Source organism: Astatotilapia calliptera, chromosome 16 (assembly GCF_964374335.1).
Source record: "Astatotilapia calliptera chromosome 16, fAstCal68.1, whole genome shotgun sequence".
In the NCBI taxonomy this organism is placed as follows: domain Eukaryota; kingdom Metazoa; phylum Chordata; class Actinopteri; order Cichliformes; family Cichlidae; genus Astatotilapia; species Astatotilapia calliptera.
Genome location: NC_137437.1, coordinates 1,838,455 through 1,854,694, shown reverse-complemented (window position 1 = coordinate 1,854,694; position 16,240 = coordinate 1,838,455). Strand labels below are relative to the sequence as shown.

General features: G+C 47.2%; 1 protein-coding gene across 1 annotated transcript in view; it reads left to right on the top strand.

The window, feature by feature from the left end:
• LOC113008395 (uncharacterized) overlaps positions 1–15,626 on the top strand; it is a 29,554-nt gene extending 13,928 nt beyond the window's left edge. The window contains exons 5-8 of the mRNA XM_026145769.2: positions 9,852–9,983; positions 10,397–10,563; positions 13,370–13,642; positions 13,720–15,626. Of these exons, the coding sequence (XP_026001554.1) occupies positions 9,852–9,983; positions 10,397–10,563; positions 13,370–13,642; positions 13,720–13,896 (749 nt within the window). The 3' untranslated portion in view covers positions 13,897–15,626. The remainder of the gene's footprint in view (positions 1–9,851; positions 9,984–10,396; positions 10,564–13,369; positions 13,643–13,719) is intronic.
• Positions 15,627–16,240: the final 614 nt, after the last annotated feature.

The window sequence follows — 16,240 nt, the reverse complement described above, 5'->3', positions numbered from 1 at the left end:
ATTGTTACATGTACAAGATTCAAACTTGTAGCTTGAACGAAATAATTTCATGTTTCTATGGTGAACATAATTACATCATGTAGCATCTGCATGAAATTCGGCAACGTAATTCGTTCTTGTTGAGATGATGTGATACAGTCTAGTAAGAGTGGTTAGTTGCCTGGACTCACGAAATTCACAAGATCACATGAGATGTCAAACTGCAGGAAAACCACTGGAGTTTTAAGAGGCAGACAAGTACACACACACCACGTGTGTGCTCTCGCTATTTATTGTGGTTTAACCTGTCAAGGACAAAAACGTACAGAAAATTCTGCAGCAAGCCTGGTAATCATAGCTTTCCTAGTTTTGTTAGGCCTGGAGCGACAGCTTGGTGGTGTGATGGTTAGTGCTGTTGCCTCACAGCAAGAAGGGCCTGGGTTCAAATCCACAATCTGGCTGGTTTGCAGTGTGTAATTAGAGTTATTGGTGATTCTTAATTACCCATGAATGTAAGTGCAAATGGTTGCTTGTCTCTATGAAATAATCAACGCCCATATTGGTTCATTAAGCAAGAGAAGCAGTAATAGAGATCGACAGACCACCTGACTTTCACGCATTGCATTGTGGGTACAAGTGGCAACAAAATCAAAACACTGCATCAAGCATTTCCAGCATCGGTAATCATTTCCATCTCGCTGCAGGGCAACCTGCTAGTGACAAATAAAAGCTGTTTCATTCATTAATTCTGCGGTTTTAATCCCTACTTGCATTTTATTTGCCCCAAAGACAGTGATGTACAAAACGACGGAGAACACGGCAGCTCCGTACGAGGACAGACGTGACGAAAAGAGTATGAGGAAAAAATCAAGGAGTGAAAGGGTCAGACCCACACGAGCATAGAGTGGAGTAAGGACGTCAGCCTGCTGCCCAACTTTCATCACGCACATATTTATTATCATATGGTCCTAAGTGTGAGTGCACACACTCACAACATGTTTAGTAACTTCAGATCCCTGCAACAAGCCCAGGTCCAGTTTACTTTGGTGATTTGGACTATTCCATCTCACAGCTGTTGTTACAGGCCAACGCATCTATTTGTCGTTTCAGGTTGTAGTGTTACACAACATTTTCAGATCTCAGAAAAAAATGAGTGTTTCGTAATTCATTCAATTATTGTCTTTATTTATAACTGGCATTATTGTTTCATTCTATTATAGAATCTTACAGGAAAGAGGCAAAATTGTAAAAATCCATCGTGCTTTATTCACTGCTTCGGTGAAAAACAAATCAACAATGCAACAACAACAACAAAAACCATTGCAAAACAACATACTGAAACAGTTATTCATCACTTGATTGCTTCAATACAACACTTGGGCACATATATGCGGACGTTTCGTGGCTGTTTTGATCTCGCTCTCTCTCTTAACTGATCAGATCTGGTAGCAGCTTTAAACTCGGTGTGACCCAGGCTGATAGAGGGGCCCAGTCTGGATCACATTCCTACATTTTGTAGGCTGGTTTTCCTACAAAACACAACAAACATTAGCCCGCAAAGCCACAGTGAACAAAGCAGCATAGCAACGAATTCAATTCAAATCAATATAAGACTTACTTGTAACCTACATCAACAATTGTGTTATGATAAATTACGTAATAACTACAACAGAAGACTGACCTTTGTGGAAATGCTTGGAGCAGACTAACCTGGAGTGTTCTGGGATGTTATATTTGGTCTTTGAATGGCTGCAATCCAGGCCATCCGTCGCCTCATTGTTAATTCGGAAACATGGCTTGAACAATTTTTCTTCCACAACGTAATCCCGTCGGCTTCCCGTGGCTGTCATGCGACCGGCTATTGCAGTTAATAATACAACTGTCATGAACCGAAGTTCCGCGCACAAGCTGGACCCAGAAGCAGAGCACACACACACCGGGGTATGAGAAAAAAAATAAACTTTATCATAACTGAAGGTGTCCCGGGAGGGTAGAAGGGGAAAACGCGTGGAACCAGAGAAACCGAAGGACCGGGAGGTGAGTCGCGCAGGAACGCCGAGAGCGGGACTGTGGGAGGCTGCAACAGAAAAAGGAAAAGGATTATTGGGGTGCGGGGAAATGGCAGCATACGAGGGGAGGTAGAGTATGCGTCTTACGATGATAGCGGGGCTGAGGGAGCCGGAGGGAGGGGTGAGGGTCCGCGGGGGAGCTCCAGAAAAGTCGAGGCGGCGAGTGCTGATCGTGATCCAAATTCCAGACGGGTAGGTGGACAGGCAGGTGGCTCAAAACACGCCGAGTTGTGATCTGAGTACACAGGGCAGAGTTAGTGCTAGTTTTCATAAGGGCTTTCCCGCAGGTGTACGTTACCGCTGAGAGACGACTACGGACTGGCGTGGAGCAGCAGGCTGGGCAGGATTAAATAGTCCACCTGGTGATCGCCTGGGATGGGATGCAGGTGTGGAGTTAGCAGCCACGCCCGTGGGCGTGGGCATCCCATCAGCACCTCGGACACCGGGCCGCGGACCATGACAGTACCCCCCCCTCACGGGTCGCCCCCAGGCGACCGGCCGGGCCCCCCCCTGCGGAGAGAAGCATGGAAAGCATGAGATGAGACGAGGGTCCAGAATTAAGGAGCGTGGGACCCAGAGGCGGTCCTCGGGGCCATACCCCTCGAGGGGCCATACGAGATACCGCCAACCGCTCCCGCGCCGGCACGCATCCAGGATCCGCTGGACCGCATAGGCCGGATGGCCGCCGACGAGCCGGGCGGGAGGAGGGGGCTCGGAAGGAGGGCACAGGGGGCTGAGGCGGACCGGCTTAAGCTGAGACACATGGAACGTGGGGTGCACCCGCCGGGAGGCTGGAAGCCGGAAGCCGGAGCCTGACTGCCACCGGGTTGATGACTCGGTCCACCTCGTACGGCCCAATGAAGCGGGGAGCCAGTTTGCGAGACGTGCCCCGAAGTGGGATATTCCCAGCTGCCAACCAAACCTTCTGTCCCGGTTGGTAGTCAGGGGCTGGGGCGCGGCGGCGATCGGCGTAGTGCGCATGCCGTTCCTTCGCGCGAACGCTGCGCCACACACGTTGGCAGCGCCGGAGGTGATGTGGAGCCGACGGGATGGAGAGAGTCAAGTCCTCTTCTGGGAAGAGTGGAGGCTGATATCCGAGGGACGCTTCGAAAAGAGACAGACCGGTGGAGGACGAGGTTAGAGTGTTGTGGGCGTACTCCACCCAGGGCAGGTAGGTGACCCAAGAGGAGGGGTTTTGACTAGCCACGCACCTCAGCATAGTCTCCAGCTCCTGATTGAGACGTTCAGTCTGTCCGTTGGATTGCGGGTGGAAGGCGGAGCTCAGATTGACCTTGGCGCCGAGAATGGAGCAGAAGGTCTTCCACACTTGTGAGGAGAACTGGGGACCTCGATCGGAGACAATTTCCAGGGGGATTCCGTGGAGCCTAAAAACATTAGTGATCAACGTTTGGGCTGTCTCAGCGGCCGAAGGCAGCTTGGCTAGCGGGATGAAGTGAGCGGCCTTAGAAAACCTATCTACAACAGTGAGGACGACACACTTTCCGGAAGAGGTAGGGAGACCGGTAACAAAGTCAAGGGAGATGTGAGACCACGGCCGGTGGGGTGTAGTGAGCGGGTGGAGCTGACCTACGGGGTGCTTGGTGGATGACTTATTACGGGCGCAGACGGCACAGGTAGACACATAGTCCTTCACGTCCCTTATTAGCGACTTCCACCAGAAATGTCTTCTGAGGAGGTGCGTCGTTCTGCTCACGCCCGGTGGCACGTGAATCGTGCAGTGTGGATCCAGTGGATGACAGCCCCACGGGCGGCGGCGGGAACGAAGCGCCGTCCGGGTTGTCCGGTCCCTGGATCAGGGTCCCCCGGGAGAGCTCAGTGAATGGTCTCTTCAATTTCCCAGGTGAGAGCACCCACCACGCAGGCGGCGGGTAGGATGGTGGCGGGGGGGGGCGTTTCACTGTCGGAGGAATATTGACGGGAGAGCGCATCGGGCTTAATGTTCCGCGACCCTGGACGATAGGAGAGAGTGAAGTTGAAGCGAGCGAAGAACAGAGACCAGCGGGCTTGGCGTGGATTCAACCTCTTGGCGGTTCTAAGGTACAGTAGATTCTTATGGTCTGTCCATATAAGGAAGGGCTGTTCGGCCCCCTCCAGCCAGTGGCGCCATTCCTCTAAGGCGAGTTTAACAGCTAGGAGTTCCCTGTCGCCGATGTCGTAATTCTTCTCCGCAGGGGTGAGTCGGCGCGAGAAGAAGGCGCACGGCCGGAGTTTATTTTGAGGCCCGGACGGCTGGGAGAGAACCGCTCCAACTCCCGCATCAGACGCGTCAACCTCAACGATAAACTGCTTAGAAGAGTCTGGATGGGTTAGAATGGGTGTGGACGTGAATAATCGCTTCAACTTGGCGAAGGCTGCGTGGGCCTCCGGGGACCAGGTGAAAGGCACCTTAGATGAGGTGAGCTGGGTGAGAGGCGCGGCCACTTGGCTGTAGTTCCGAATGAAGCGACGATAAAAGTTCGCAAAACCCAGGAAGCTTTGGAGCTTCTTCTGTGACTCCGGGACCAGCCATTCCAACACTGCCTTCACCTTCACCGGGTCGGTCTTCACCTGCCCACCTGCTAGGATGTAGCCCAAGAAGGAAATAGATGAAACGTGGAACTCACATTTCTCTGCCTTGACGTACAACCTGTTTTCGAGCAGCCGTTGTAGCACACTCCTCACATGGATGTGATGTTCTTCGGGCGTTCTGGAAAAAAACAGAATATCATCCAGGTACACAAAAACAAACACGTTCAGGAAATCCCGTAACACGTTGTTGACTAGGGCCTGAAAAACTGCCGAGGCGTTAGTTAACCCAAACGGCATCACCAGATATTCAAAGTGCCCTAGTGGGGTATTGAAGGTGGTCTTCCACTCGTCACCCTCACGTATCCGAACCAGGTGATAGGCGTTCCGCAGGTCCAGCTTGGTGAAGACTGTGGCTTCCTGGAGTGAGTCAAAAACAGAATTAATTAGTAGGAGGGGATATTTATTCTTGACGGTGATGTCGTTTAGACCCCGGTAATCGATGCACGGTCGGAGCGTCCCGTCCTTCTTTCCCACAAAGAAAAAACCCGCAGCGACAGGGGAGGATGACGGCCTGATTCTTCCTGCTGTTAGCGACTCCTGGATGTAATTCTCCATAGTTTCTCTTTCGGGGCGAGACAGGTTGTACAGTCTGCTAGAGGGTAGCGAAGCTCCCGGGAGTAGATCAATGGCGCAGTCATATGGTCGGTGAGGTGGTAGTGAGAGTGCCTCGTCTTTACTGAACACCTGCCGTAGATCGTGATATTCAGGGGGAACGGAAGAGAGGTCTAGTGCTGGTGGCGGGACTGGGCTCCGTTCCGTTGAGGCGGGGGGAACGGCTGACCCCAAGCAGTTTGCCAGACAAAACAAACTCCAGCTCGCGATTCTCTTTCCGGCCCAATCAATGTGAGGATTATGCCTCTGTAACCAGGGGTAACCTAAGATAAGCGGGGTGTCAGGAGAGGGGAAAGTGAAAAAGGAAAGCTGCTCCTGGTGGTTTCCTGATGCGACTAACTGTCCTGGCGCGGTTTGGTGAGTGATATAAGCAAACACCTGATTTCATCAATGTGGACGCAGGGATGGGCGGTTCGAGTGGAGTAAGAGATACTGCTAACCTCTTAGCCAGTTTCTCATCCATGAGGTTCTGTTCCGCCCCGGAGTCCACCAGTGCGAGGCATGTAAAAGTCTGGTTATTAGTCACGATGGTAACGGACAGTAACAATTGGGGTCTAGTAGTGCTTAAAGTGCTGCCCACCCGTATTCCCGGACTTATCGGTGGGCCGGGTCGTTTGGGCGGACCGGGCAAACAGCGATGCGGTGACCGGGCCTCCCACAGTACAGGCAATCCCCAGCCCGGAATCGGCGTTCCCTCTCCTCCGGAGAAAGCCAAGAGCGTCCGATTTGCATGGGTTCGGGCGGAGGAGGCGATGGAGAACGCGTACACGCAGCCGTGGGTGGGGACGAAGAAACACGGATCCCGGGGCGCAATACAGAGCCCATAGGCTTAAGCCGCCGCTCGGCATCCCTCTCCCGCAGGCGTCTATTGATCCTGCGGGCGAGGGAAGCCAATTCTTCGAAGGATTTAGTTTCCTCGTGAAACGCTAGTTGGTCTTTCATCTGGTCGGTTAGCGACCGTAAAAAGACCCCACGGAGGGCCGAATTGGGCCAACCCACGGCGACCGCTCTGGTACGAAACTCGACTAGGTACTCCGCAATACTGCGCTGCCCCTGACGGAGCCCCAGCAATTTCTGCGCGGCGTCATCCTCCGAGACTGGAGGGGAGAGCGTAGCCTGGAACTCCTCCAGGAAATCATCGTAATCGCAACCACTAATGGGGTGAGAGGTTAAATAAGCCTCAGCCCATGCTAAAGCTCATCCCCGTAACAACCTCACAAAGTAGGAGATCTTAGCAGCATCCGTGGGGAAGGCGTGCGGCGTGCGGCTGAAGAACAAGGAGCATTGGAAAAGGAACCCCCCACACAGGTCTAACTCCCCGTGGAAGGGCTCCAGCGGCGGAGGTGAAACGCTGCGGTGCACGGGGTCGGGCGGCTTGGTTCGCAGCTGATCCTGAGTGTCACTGAGCTCTTGGTAACGGTCTTGGAGTGATTGGAGCTGCTGATCGTGGCGACCGAGAATAGCGCCCTGTTTATTAATGGTGGAGCGGAGTGAATCTGCTGGGTCCATACTGGCCAGTCCGTACTGTCATGAACCGAAGTTCCGCGCACAAGCTGGACCCAGAAGCAGAGCACACACACACCGTATGAGAAAAAAAATAAACTTTATTATAACTGAAGGTGTCCCGGGAGGGTAGAAGGGGAAAACGCGTGGAACCAGAGAAACCGAAGGACCGGGAGGTGAGTCGCGCAGGAACGCCGAGAGCGGGACTGTGGGAGGCTGCAACAGAAAAAGGAAAAGGATTATTGGAGTGCGGGGAAATGGCAGCATGTGAGGGGAGGTAGAGTATGCGTCTTACGATGATAGCGGGGCCGAGGGAGCCGGAGGGAGGGGTGAGGGTCCGCGGGAGAGCTCCAGAAAAGTCGAGGCGGCGAGTGCTGATCGTGATCCAAATTCCAGACGGGCAGGTGGACAGGCAGGTGGCTCAAAACACGCCGAGTTGTGATCTGAGTACACAGGGCAGAGTTAGTGCTAGTTCAGACGAATAAGTTTTCATAAGGGCTTTCCCGCAGGTGTACGTTACCACTGAGAGACGACTACGGACTGGCGTGGAGCAGCAGGCTGGGCAGGATTAAATAGTCCACCTGGTGATCGCCTGGGATGGGATGCAGGTGTGGAGTTAGCAGCCACGCCCGTGGGCATGGGCATCCCATCAGCACCTCGGACGCCGGGCCGCGGACCATGACAACAACAGCTTCTTGCCTTTCTTTGTGTTTCTTTTTATCGCTGTGTGACTGTTTTCATGTGAAAGCCTGCGTGCACTAGTACCACTGGCCACTCGTACCCACAATCCTGTGTGGTTTTACCCCAGAATGATGTCACATTTTCAGTCCATATTGCCTTGATTAACAAAGTAGTTGTTTAAACAACAAGATTTCATTGTGTTTTCCTGAAGTTTTTAACTTGTGTAGAATGAATTAAAACAAATTTCACTTTACATACTTCAATAACTCACTTCAAGTCAATGTAAGTATACTACGTTGATCCAACATAATCTGATTGCATTAAACCACCAAATGCCAAATGTGTTGGTTTGACATGGTCAAAAAGAGTTATTGTACTTGGTTAAATCACGTGGAAAAAGGTGCCAAGATTAAATTGTGTTCATCCAACAGCAGATTTTTTTGAGTGTAGGTTCATCCTGGGTTATGAAATGGGATTAATGTTCAAGCTCCTTCTGCTTATGATGGTAGTTTTACTTTCCTTCTGTTTCTTATGTGTGCTTGAAGTTCCATGTTGGTTTTAGTTGATGATAAGTTTGTTATTCATCTTTGGTATTCCCATTCAGTTCCTCCCATCTGGTGTAATTCCCACCTAGTGGGAGGAGTCTCTTCTTGGTAAACGTGAGTTCTTCCTTCTCACTGCTGCCAAGTGTTCGTAGATGACACTGTGATCACTGGGATTCTCTCTGTAATGCTGTAGGCTCTTTACTTCACAATATGAAACTCTTTCCAGTAAAATGCAAACTGTTCCTTATTGCTAACTAGGGATGGGTATCGTTTAGGTTTTATCCGATACCGGTGCCAAATCGGTACTTTTGAAATGGTGCCGGTGCTCAAACGGTGCTCAAACCAGTGCTTAAAGAATGGAGAACACAAAATTGGTCCAAAAACCTCTCATGTTCAGCTGTTTGTTTGTTTTTGTGTTTTTTTTGACACTGTAATTTTTATTGATAGTTTTGTCACAGTTTAAACATAGACATGTATTGCATTACAGGAGAAATAACCATGCAAGCACACAGTCAAAACAAACAGAACTAAAGTGAACAAAAGGTGTGGGTGCCAATTCTAATCAACTACCGTATGCATGCCTGCCTTTACTCCGCAGCATACATACTCCAGCTTATATACGTACTTTTATACGGGCATGCATCAATAGATATACAGAGTTTTATAGACCTTAAATGTTTTGTTCGTTCATTAATTTTCCTTGGTGCCATATAATGTCCACTTCTCCCACTTAGCAAGTTCAGCTGGTTTTTTGTAAAAAGATAGCAATGTTAGCCTTTTCTGCAGCTATGGGGCATATATGGTATCACTCTTGGCTGGAAGCAGTGCTTAAACAATGGAAAAAACACAAACTTTATCCAAAAACCTCTCATGTTTAGCCGTTTCCCTCTTTTTCTTTGGTCATTTTAGCCTTTTTGGCCAGGGTGAAGGGAGTATCTGCCATCAAACAAGAAGACAGCTGCATGTAACTACGACGGTGTTTGCTAGTTCACCTTACATGCATTAATGTAATAACGTGGTTAGCCTACTCAACGTAAATTACACAGAACAACATGAAGCTACTCACGCAGAGAAGAACGGCTGCTGCTGCATCATCATCCTCATCATTTCTGCTACACTGGCAGGGCTAGGGGCCAGGACTCTCCTCTTCGTGTTTTTGGGGATGTTGCTAACTCCGGGTCCGATAACAGGCACCACACCCGCAGTAGATGCGCTCGGTGTGAGGTCTCGCAGCAAGCTATCAAATACGGCGCATTTCTCGGCTTTTAAAAAAAACGCTATGCGTCGCCAGGTGTGTCATCAGATTCGAGGTGTTACCTCCTTTGACAGTATCACAGTATCAGCTTAAAGCACTTGTTGCTGCTGAGTTTGCATCTTTTGCTGTGAAGTACAGCCAGACTTTTGACCGCTTCGCCTTGGACATTTTTAATCTGTAGCTCTGCTCTAAAAGAACGTACGTACCTGGGCCCGCCTACTATCCTCGGAAACGTAAAATGATTGGCTAGAAGTGTATCATAGCTCAGAGAAAAAAAGCACCGAAATAAAGCACCGAAATGTGCGCTGCTTTTCGGTCTGGTTACTACCGTTTATGTTAGAACCGGCACCGGACACCGGTACCCATCCCTATTGCTAACCATAGCTGTCAGTAAAGTTTAGTAGTAAATAAATAAGTTAGTATGGTGACATGTCAGCTCTATATAGCCATATAGTTGTTTAGTACACCTCCTTATGTGATGGAGAATAATTTAGCTTTTGGTCAAAAATGCAGCTCCCATAATGTTTTAGTATTAATGATTGGTCTACGGTTCGAGTCTTTAAGAACTGAATGCAAGTCAGAGTACAGTGATGGAAACGTGTGTGTGTGTGTGTGTAGGTGGCTGGCAGCAACTAGTAATGTTCCAGCATCATGTTCAGAATCTTCAGCGGTTCTACAAAATGCTGCAGAACAACGGCTTCCATAAGGATCACATTAAGACCTTCTTCGGCAGCAGTGGACAGCTTCCTGGTAGGAACACTGGTGGAGTTTTTACTCTTTACTTTCAAAATGTCCACTACATTTATTTGATATCTTTATTTGCCAAGTATAGAAACTAATTAAAAATCGGTGCTTGTTCACTGGCTGCAGAACTGTTTTGATATGTTGCTCTGATAAATTCTGAATAATCACACAAATTTTTATTATTTAATTACAAACACTTCCTCCTTTAAATTTTTATAAAGTTATATATATACTTTCACTGTAGTTTATTCTGTTCTTTCAACATCATGTCTGTTGAGTTTTGTTAACAACAATCTTTCTAAAATTCAGCAACGTAGGCTGATGATAAAAGCCGAATATTATAGGACGTTGACGCACCGACTGTTTGTTAAAATGTGTGTCTGTACCTGACCCCTCTCTGCGGTCTCCTCCCTTTGCAGAGGATGTAGAGGGCGCATACTCTGCAACAGAGAAATCGGTGATCCGTAACCACGTGTCGTACGTCTGCAGGAAGCAGCACTGTGCCGACATGTTGGTTCTGTACCTGAACTCACCAACGTGCAAGGATGGCACCATGCTACTGTGGGATGCCAACCTTAATGGCATTGTAAGAGGCTACACCACCACACACACGCACACGCGTGCACACACACACACACACACACACACACAAAGAAAACTACACTAGAATAAATTAAGTAAACATAAAGGTAAAACTTGGTAGTGGCACTCAATCAAACATGAAAAAAACAAAACAAATGTGCATGGCCACAGATTATATTATATATTATAACAATTCACTGTGACGTCACAGGTTTGAAGTCTTTTGCTGTCTACAATGACCACACTAGAGTGGCAGTTATCAGGTAACACCTGCTAGCTTGGGTAGTACGCTACATCCAAGTTTAAGGGTATAATGTACAAACACACAAATCAGCTAATTAGTGCTACATAAAAGACTTGTCTAATACCAAAGTGTCACTCACTGACATCAAATACAATCTGGATAAATTGGCCTATTTTCTATTTTAATGACTATATTAAAAATGTTTTAAAAGGCAACAACAGCACCAGCACAATCCAGGGATCAATTCAATGTAATTTATATAGCAGCAAAGCACAGCAAGCCACCTCAAGGTGCTTAATATTGTAAAGTAAAAGGGGACGAGAGAACACTGGGTGCATCATGGGAAGCCCCGAGCACGCTGTTTATTTATCCTGTAAAGCTGGACAACATTGGAGTTTGTAGCGATTTACTTTTAGAGCCAAACTCAAGTGTCAACAGAGAAACTACACCGGATGGTCCTTTTCACACACTGAGGTCAATTATGGAGTTCCACAGGGTTCAGTGCTAGGACCAATTCTGTTTACATTATACATGCTTCCCTTAGGCAGCATCATTAGAAGACATAGCATACATTTACACTGCTATGCCGATGACAACCAGCTCTATCTGTCCATGAAGCCAGATAACACACACCAATGAGTTAAACTGCAGGAACGTCTTAAAGACATAAAGACCTGGATGGCCGCTAACTTTCTGCTTCTTAATTCAGATAAAACTGAGGCTTAGAAATATGGTATCTAAGCAGATTCTTACTCTGGATGGCATTACCTTGGCCTCCAGTAACACTGTGAGGAACCTTGGAGTCATTTTTGACCAGGATATGTCCTTCAATGCACATATTAAACAAATATGTAAGACTGCTTTCTTCCATTTGTGCAACATCTCTAAAGTTAGAAATATCCTGTCTCAGAGTGACGCTGAAAAACTAGTTCATGCATTTATTACTTCCAGGCTGGACGACTGTAATTCATTATTATCAGGATGTCCTAAAAACTCACTGAAAAGCCTTCAGCTGATCCAAAATGCTGCAGCAAGAGTCCTGACAGGGACTAGAAAGAGAGAGCAGATTTCTCCTGTTTTGGCTTCCTGTTAAATCCAGAATTCAAAATCCTGCTCCTCACATACAAGGTCTTAAATAATCAGGCCCCATAACGACTGTGTTGAGTCTGTTCCTTCCCATTCCCTGCAAGGCCACCTGGGTTGGCTGGAAGACTGTTTACTTAGCCTGGCAGGGTGAAGGACACTGTCTCAGCTGAACTATGGACACGCACACACATACATATACTGATACTGATAAGCACTCACTGACGCATCACCCTCCCTACCCCGGATCCAACGCCTCCTCCAACGCTTACCTCCCCTCTGATGTGGACATCGGGTCAGCTGGAGGCGCAGTCGAAAGATTGCAGCGGTCCCAGATCAGATGTACACACTGGGACTCTTTCCCATGTTGCTGTCTGTGTTTATTGTGTTATGGTGTGTTGATACCTGTGCATTCCTGTATTATCCTTTTGTGTTGCACATTTCAATGTTTTTTTTTCCTCGCTACCTGGCCTGACCTGTCTCCCCAATGTGATGTTTGTATTGTATGTACGGTCGGCAAGGTCTGTCATCTCGGTTGTGGACAAAAGACCTGCAACTGACAAATAAACGCTATCTCATCTCATCTCATCATCTTATCTTAATGACCTTGTAGTACCATATCACCCTATTAGAGCACTTCGCTCTCGCTCTGCAGGCCTACTTGTTGTTCCTAGAGTATTTAAAAGTAGAATGGGAGGCAGAGCCTTCAGTTTTCAGGCCCCTCTTCTGTGGAACCAGCTTCCAGTTTGGATTCAGGAGACAGACACTATCTCTACTTTCAAGATTAGGCTTCAAACTTTCCTTTTTGCTAAAGCATATAGTTAGGGCTGGACCAGGTGACCCTGAATCCTCCCTTAGTGATGCTGCAATAGACGTAGGCTGCCGGGGGATTCCCATGATGCATTGAGTTTTCCCTTTCCAGTCACCTTTCTCACTCACTATGTGTTAACAGGCCTCTCTGCATTGAATCATATCTGTTATTAACCTCTGTCTCTCTTCCACAGCATGTCTTTATCCTGTCTTCCTTCTCTCACCCCAACCAATCACAGCAGATGGCCCCGTCTCTCCCTGAACCTGGTTCTGCCGGAGGTTTCTTCCTGTTAAAAGGGAGTTTTTCCTTCCCACTGTCGCCAAAGTGCTCATAGGGGGTCATATGATTGTTGGGTTTTTCTCTGTATCTATGAAGCGCCTTGAGGTGACTTTTGTTGTGATTTGGCGCTATATAAATAAAATTGAATTGAATTGAATTGAATTGATGGACTGGAGAAAGTTAAACCTATGGTGCAAGAGGCCAGCCAAAAAGTGAACATGGTACATGGTAAACAGTAGATCCTGATGTGGTCCTTTCTTCTTTCCTACTGCTGGCACTTGACTGCTTTTCTTTCCTGATTGTCTCACATCTGTTTCCTTGTAATCCATCTGTCCCTGTGTGCCTTCACACACTTCCATTTCTGATTCTCTCTGCCTCCCTTTCTTTTTCCAGGCAGATCTAAAAGAGCGCTACTCAGTCAATGAGCTGTTGGCCGACCTGGCCGGCTGCAGGGCAACTCGTGTCCTGCTGTTTGTGGATCAGAGCTACAGCGGTGTCCTATCCAAGCGGCTGCAAGGCTCTCAGAAACACCTCAATGTGGTTCTAATCCAGAACCCGGCCAGGCAGACTTATGCCCACCTGAACCACAAGTTGAGTCCAGGCTGGGAGGACAGCAGCTGGTCCTTAATCAGTCCTGCCACCTGCTTGCTGGACCACCTGGGAAAGGTGACCTTTTAGATGAATCTTTGTTTCAGTGTTTACTCCTCTGAATACTTTTCTAATCTCCTCTCATGATGTGTCAGGATGCTGGGATGTTTCGCCTTCTGGAGCCATGGGCGGGCCTTTTAAACGTGACCTTGGCTGGTGCCCCGTGCAATGCCACACCACCTCTAACAGATAGCGAGATGCAGCGAGAGTACCAGGGCTGCCAGAATCTGCCGACTGCACTTTGGCACCAGAAACTCAGAAGGGCAAACTAAAAGCAGAGCATGGAGACGCACTGGGAGACTTTGAGAGAGGATGAATTATGGACACACACATACACAGAAGTTTGCAATCCAAAACTACAATTTTGTTGCTGTGTGTGTGTGTGTGTGAGTGTGTGTGCATTGACCAACGAACATGGTGGACACTGCTGTGTGTGTGTGCCATCTATGTCCTAGCTCTGAACTTGGACTGTAACCATGAAGATGACAGCTCATCCCAACGGGATGTCCTGAACTCTGTGTTACCAGTGTGTGTGCTTGTTTGTATGCGTGTGTGTGTTTGTGAGTTCAGCAAGAGGACAGACGCTCTCAGAGACCAGCTGATGCTCTGGCCATTGTTGGAGTGTGGGACGGTGTGTACGCCGTATCTCCTGGGCACTTAAATGTTTTAGATCCAATCATCCCTCTCTATTTTTGTCTGTCCTTTATTTATTCTCATTTGCCTTCTGTTTGCATTTTCCACTCGCCATGGACTTCTTTCTGCTAGTGTATCGATCGCTCTTAGTCTCCTTCATTCCTCTGCAGCACTTTTCTTCTTGCTTTCAGTCTATAAGGAGGATTCTCATGTAAAGTCAGCAAACCTGTTAACCTGTTTTGACCATATTTGTATATCACTGTGTTCGCTTCTATACATGCATTGTTTGTGTTTCAGTGACAAGTGATATTAGATTAATAGAGGATGCTGAACAGTGAGTCTTTCTCCGGTCAAGGAAATTCATTCAGCACCCTTTTAATTGTCTGTAAGTCAGCAGCAACTGCAGCATGGAGCTACAGCAGATGTTTAATGTTCATAAAACATCTAATTATACGTCTTTATTGAAACAAAGCAACTTTGATCATTTAGGTATTTTTCTTCAGAGAGGACACAGTTTTAGCATTATATTCCTTTGATGGCGCTCATTTCCAAATGATAACTACACATTAGGAGTGTAAAACAACAACACAAGTACAAGATTTTAGCCGACTGTCAAGATGTTGCTGCTCACTTCAGGCAAAATTTCTAATGATTATTTTACATCTTAAAGTGTATCTGTTTTCACAATAGATGTCAGTATTGTCTCTATAACAAGAAAATGTGTCAGGAAAAAAAATTACCTCATGAAAAGTCCTGGGCTACAGCGTCACAGGACGTCCATGTTCTTCAGTCCCCCTTTGAAGCTGGTAGTCCAGACAGCGCTCCACATTTTACAGTGACAGCAGGTGACAGCAGGTGACAGCAGGTGATAGCTATCACTGTGGATGAAAAAGCAGATGTTATATATGACTGAGCCCATGAACTCAGCAGCAGAGCATTCAGAGATATCAGGTCAGAAACTGTTTCCTCGTAGACTTTTGTAGAATCAGATTTTTATTTTTCAGCAATAGCGATCAACATCTCAACATCTGGGTTTTTAGGCATCACATTTCATTTTTCAGACCCAATTAATCTTTTTTACTGTCTATGGCCTAAATGTCTCCCTAATGGCTGAAAAAAAGATGCATTCATTGCTTCCACCTTTACCACAAAGGGGGGCTAGATGGCAACTCCTAAATGTACACCTATTAACAGCTAGAGCACATCTTTGAGGTTCTTCTTGTACACTTTGTGTTTGAACGCAGTCATGCACTCATGCACTAGATAGGAATGCACCATTCCACGTTTCTTCCCAGTTCCGATACATTGCTGGTGTCTCGTCTTTAGGTATTTGCTGTGTAAAATTAATAAACTGTATTCTTTGCTCTGAGTGACTGAGAATCGATCTTTTTTTGTGTAAGGCAGCATTTGCCTGGCATGAAAAATATTTCTTTCCTAAGTCTGGAAATTAAACTGTAAGAACACTAACATTAACTGGTATTTATTAGAAATAAAATGAAAGCTTTGATTTGGGTCCTACGTTCTCCTCTCACAGTGAATACACCTCCTCATCGTGCGGCCAAAAAATATTTTTTTGAGCACTAAGGATCTGGAGATTCGCTGACAGTCAAGAAATAGAGATCTGTTCGCAGCAATCATGATTAAGAGATGAAGCACTGAGACTGCCCTTCCTGCTACACAGACTGGCTATGGCATTTTAATAAGGGTGTGTGAGTGTGTCACAGAAAAACATGCATTGAACTGACAGACCATGTTCTGAATTCCACTTTTCTGTGAGATTCGTGTCTGTGGGTGACCTGTCTCACTCGTTTCCGGTGAGTTCCTTCCTGTCTTGCTGTCTTTTATTGATTTTATTGAAATCTATTCATTGTTAATCTTTATCAAGTTGATGAGACAAATGGTTTTCCAAATGTGTGGGATATTTTTGCAGCCGAGTTGCTTCTGAGAAGTGCATATTCACTATCTGTGTAATGATTTGTTTCT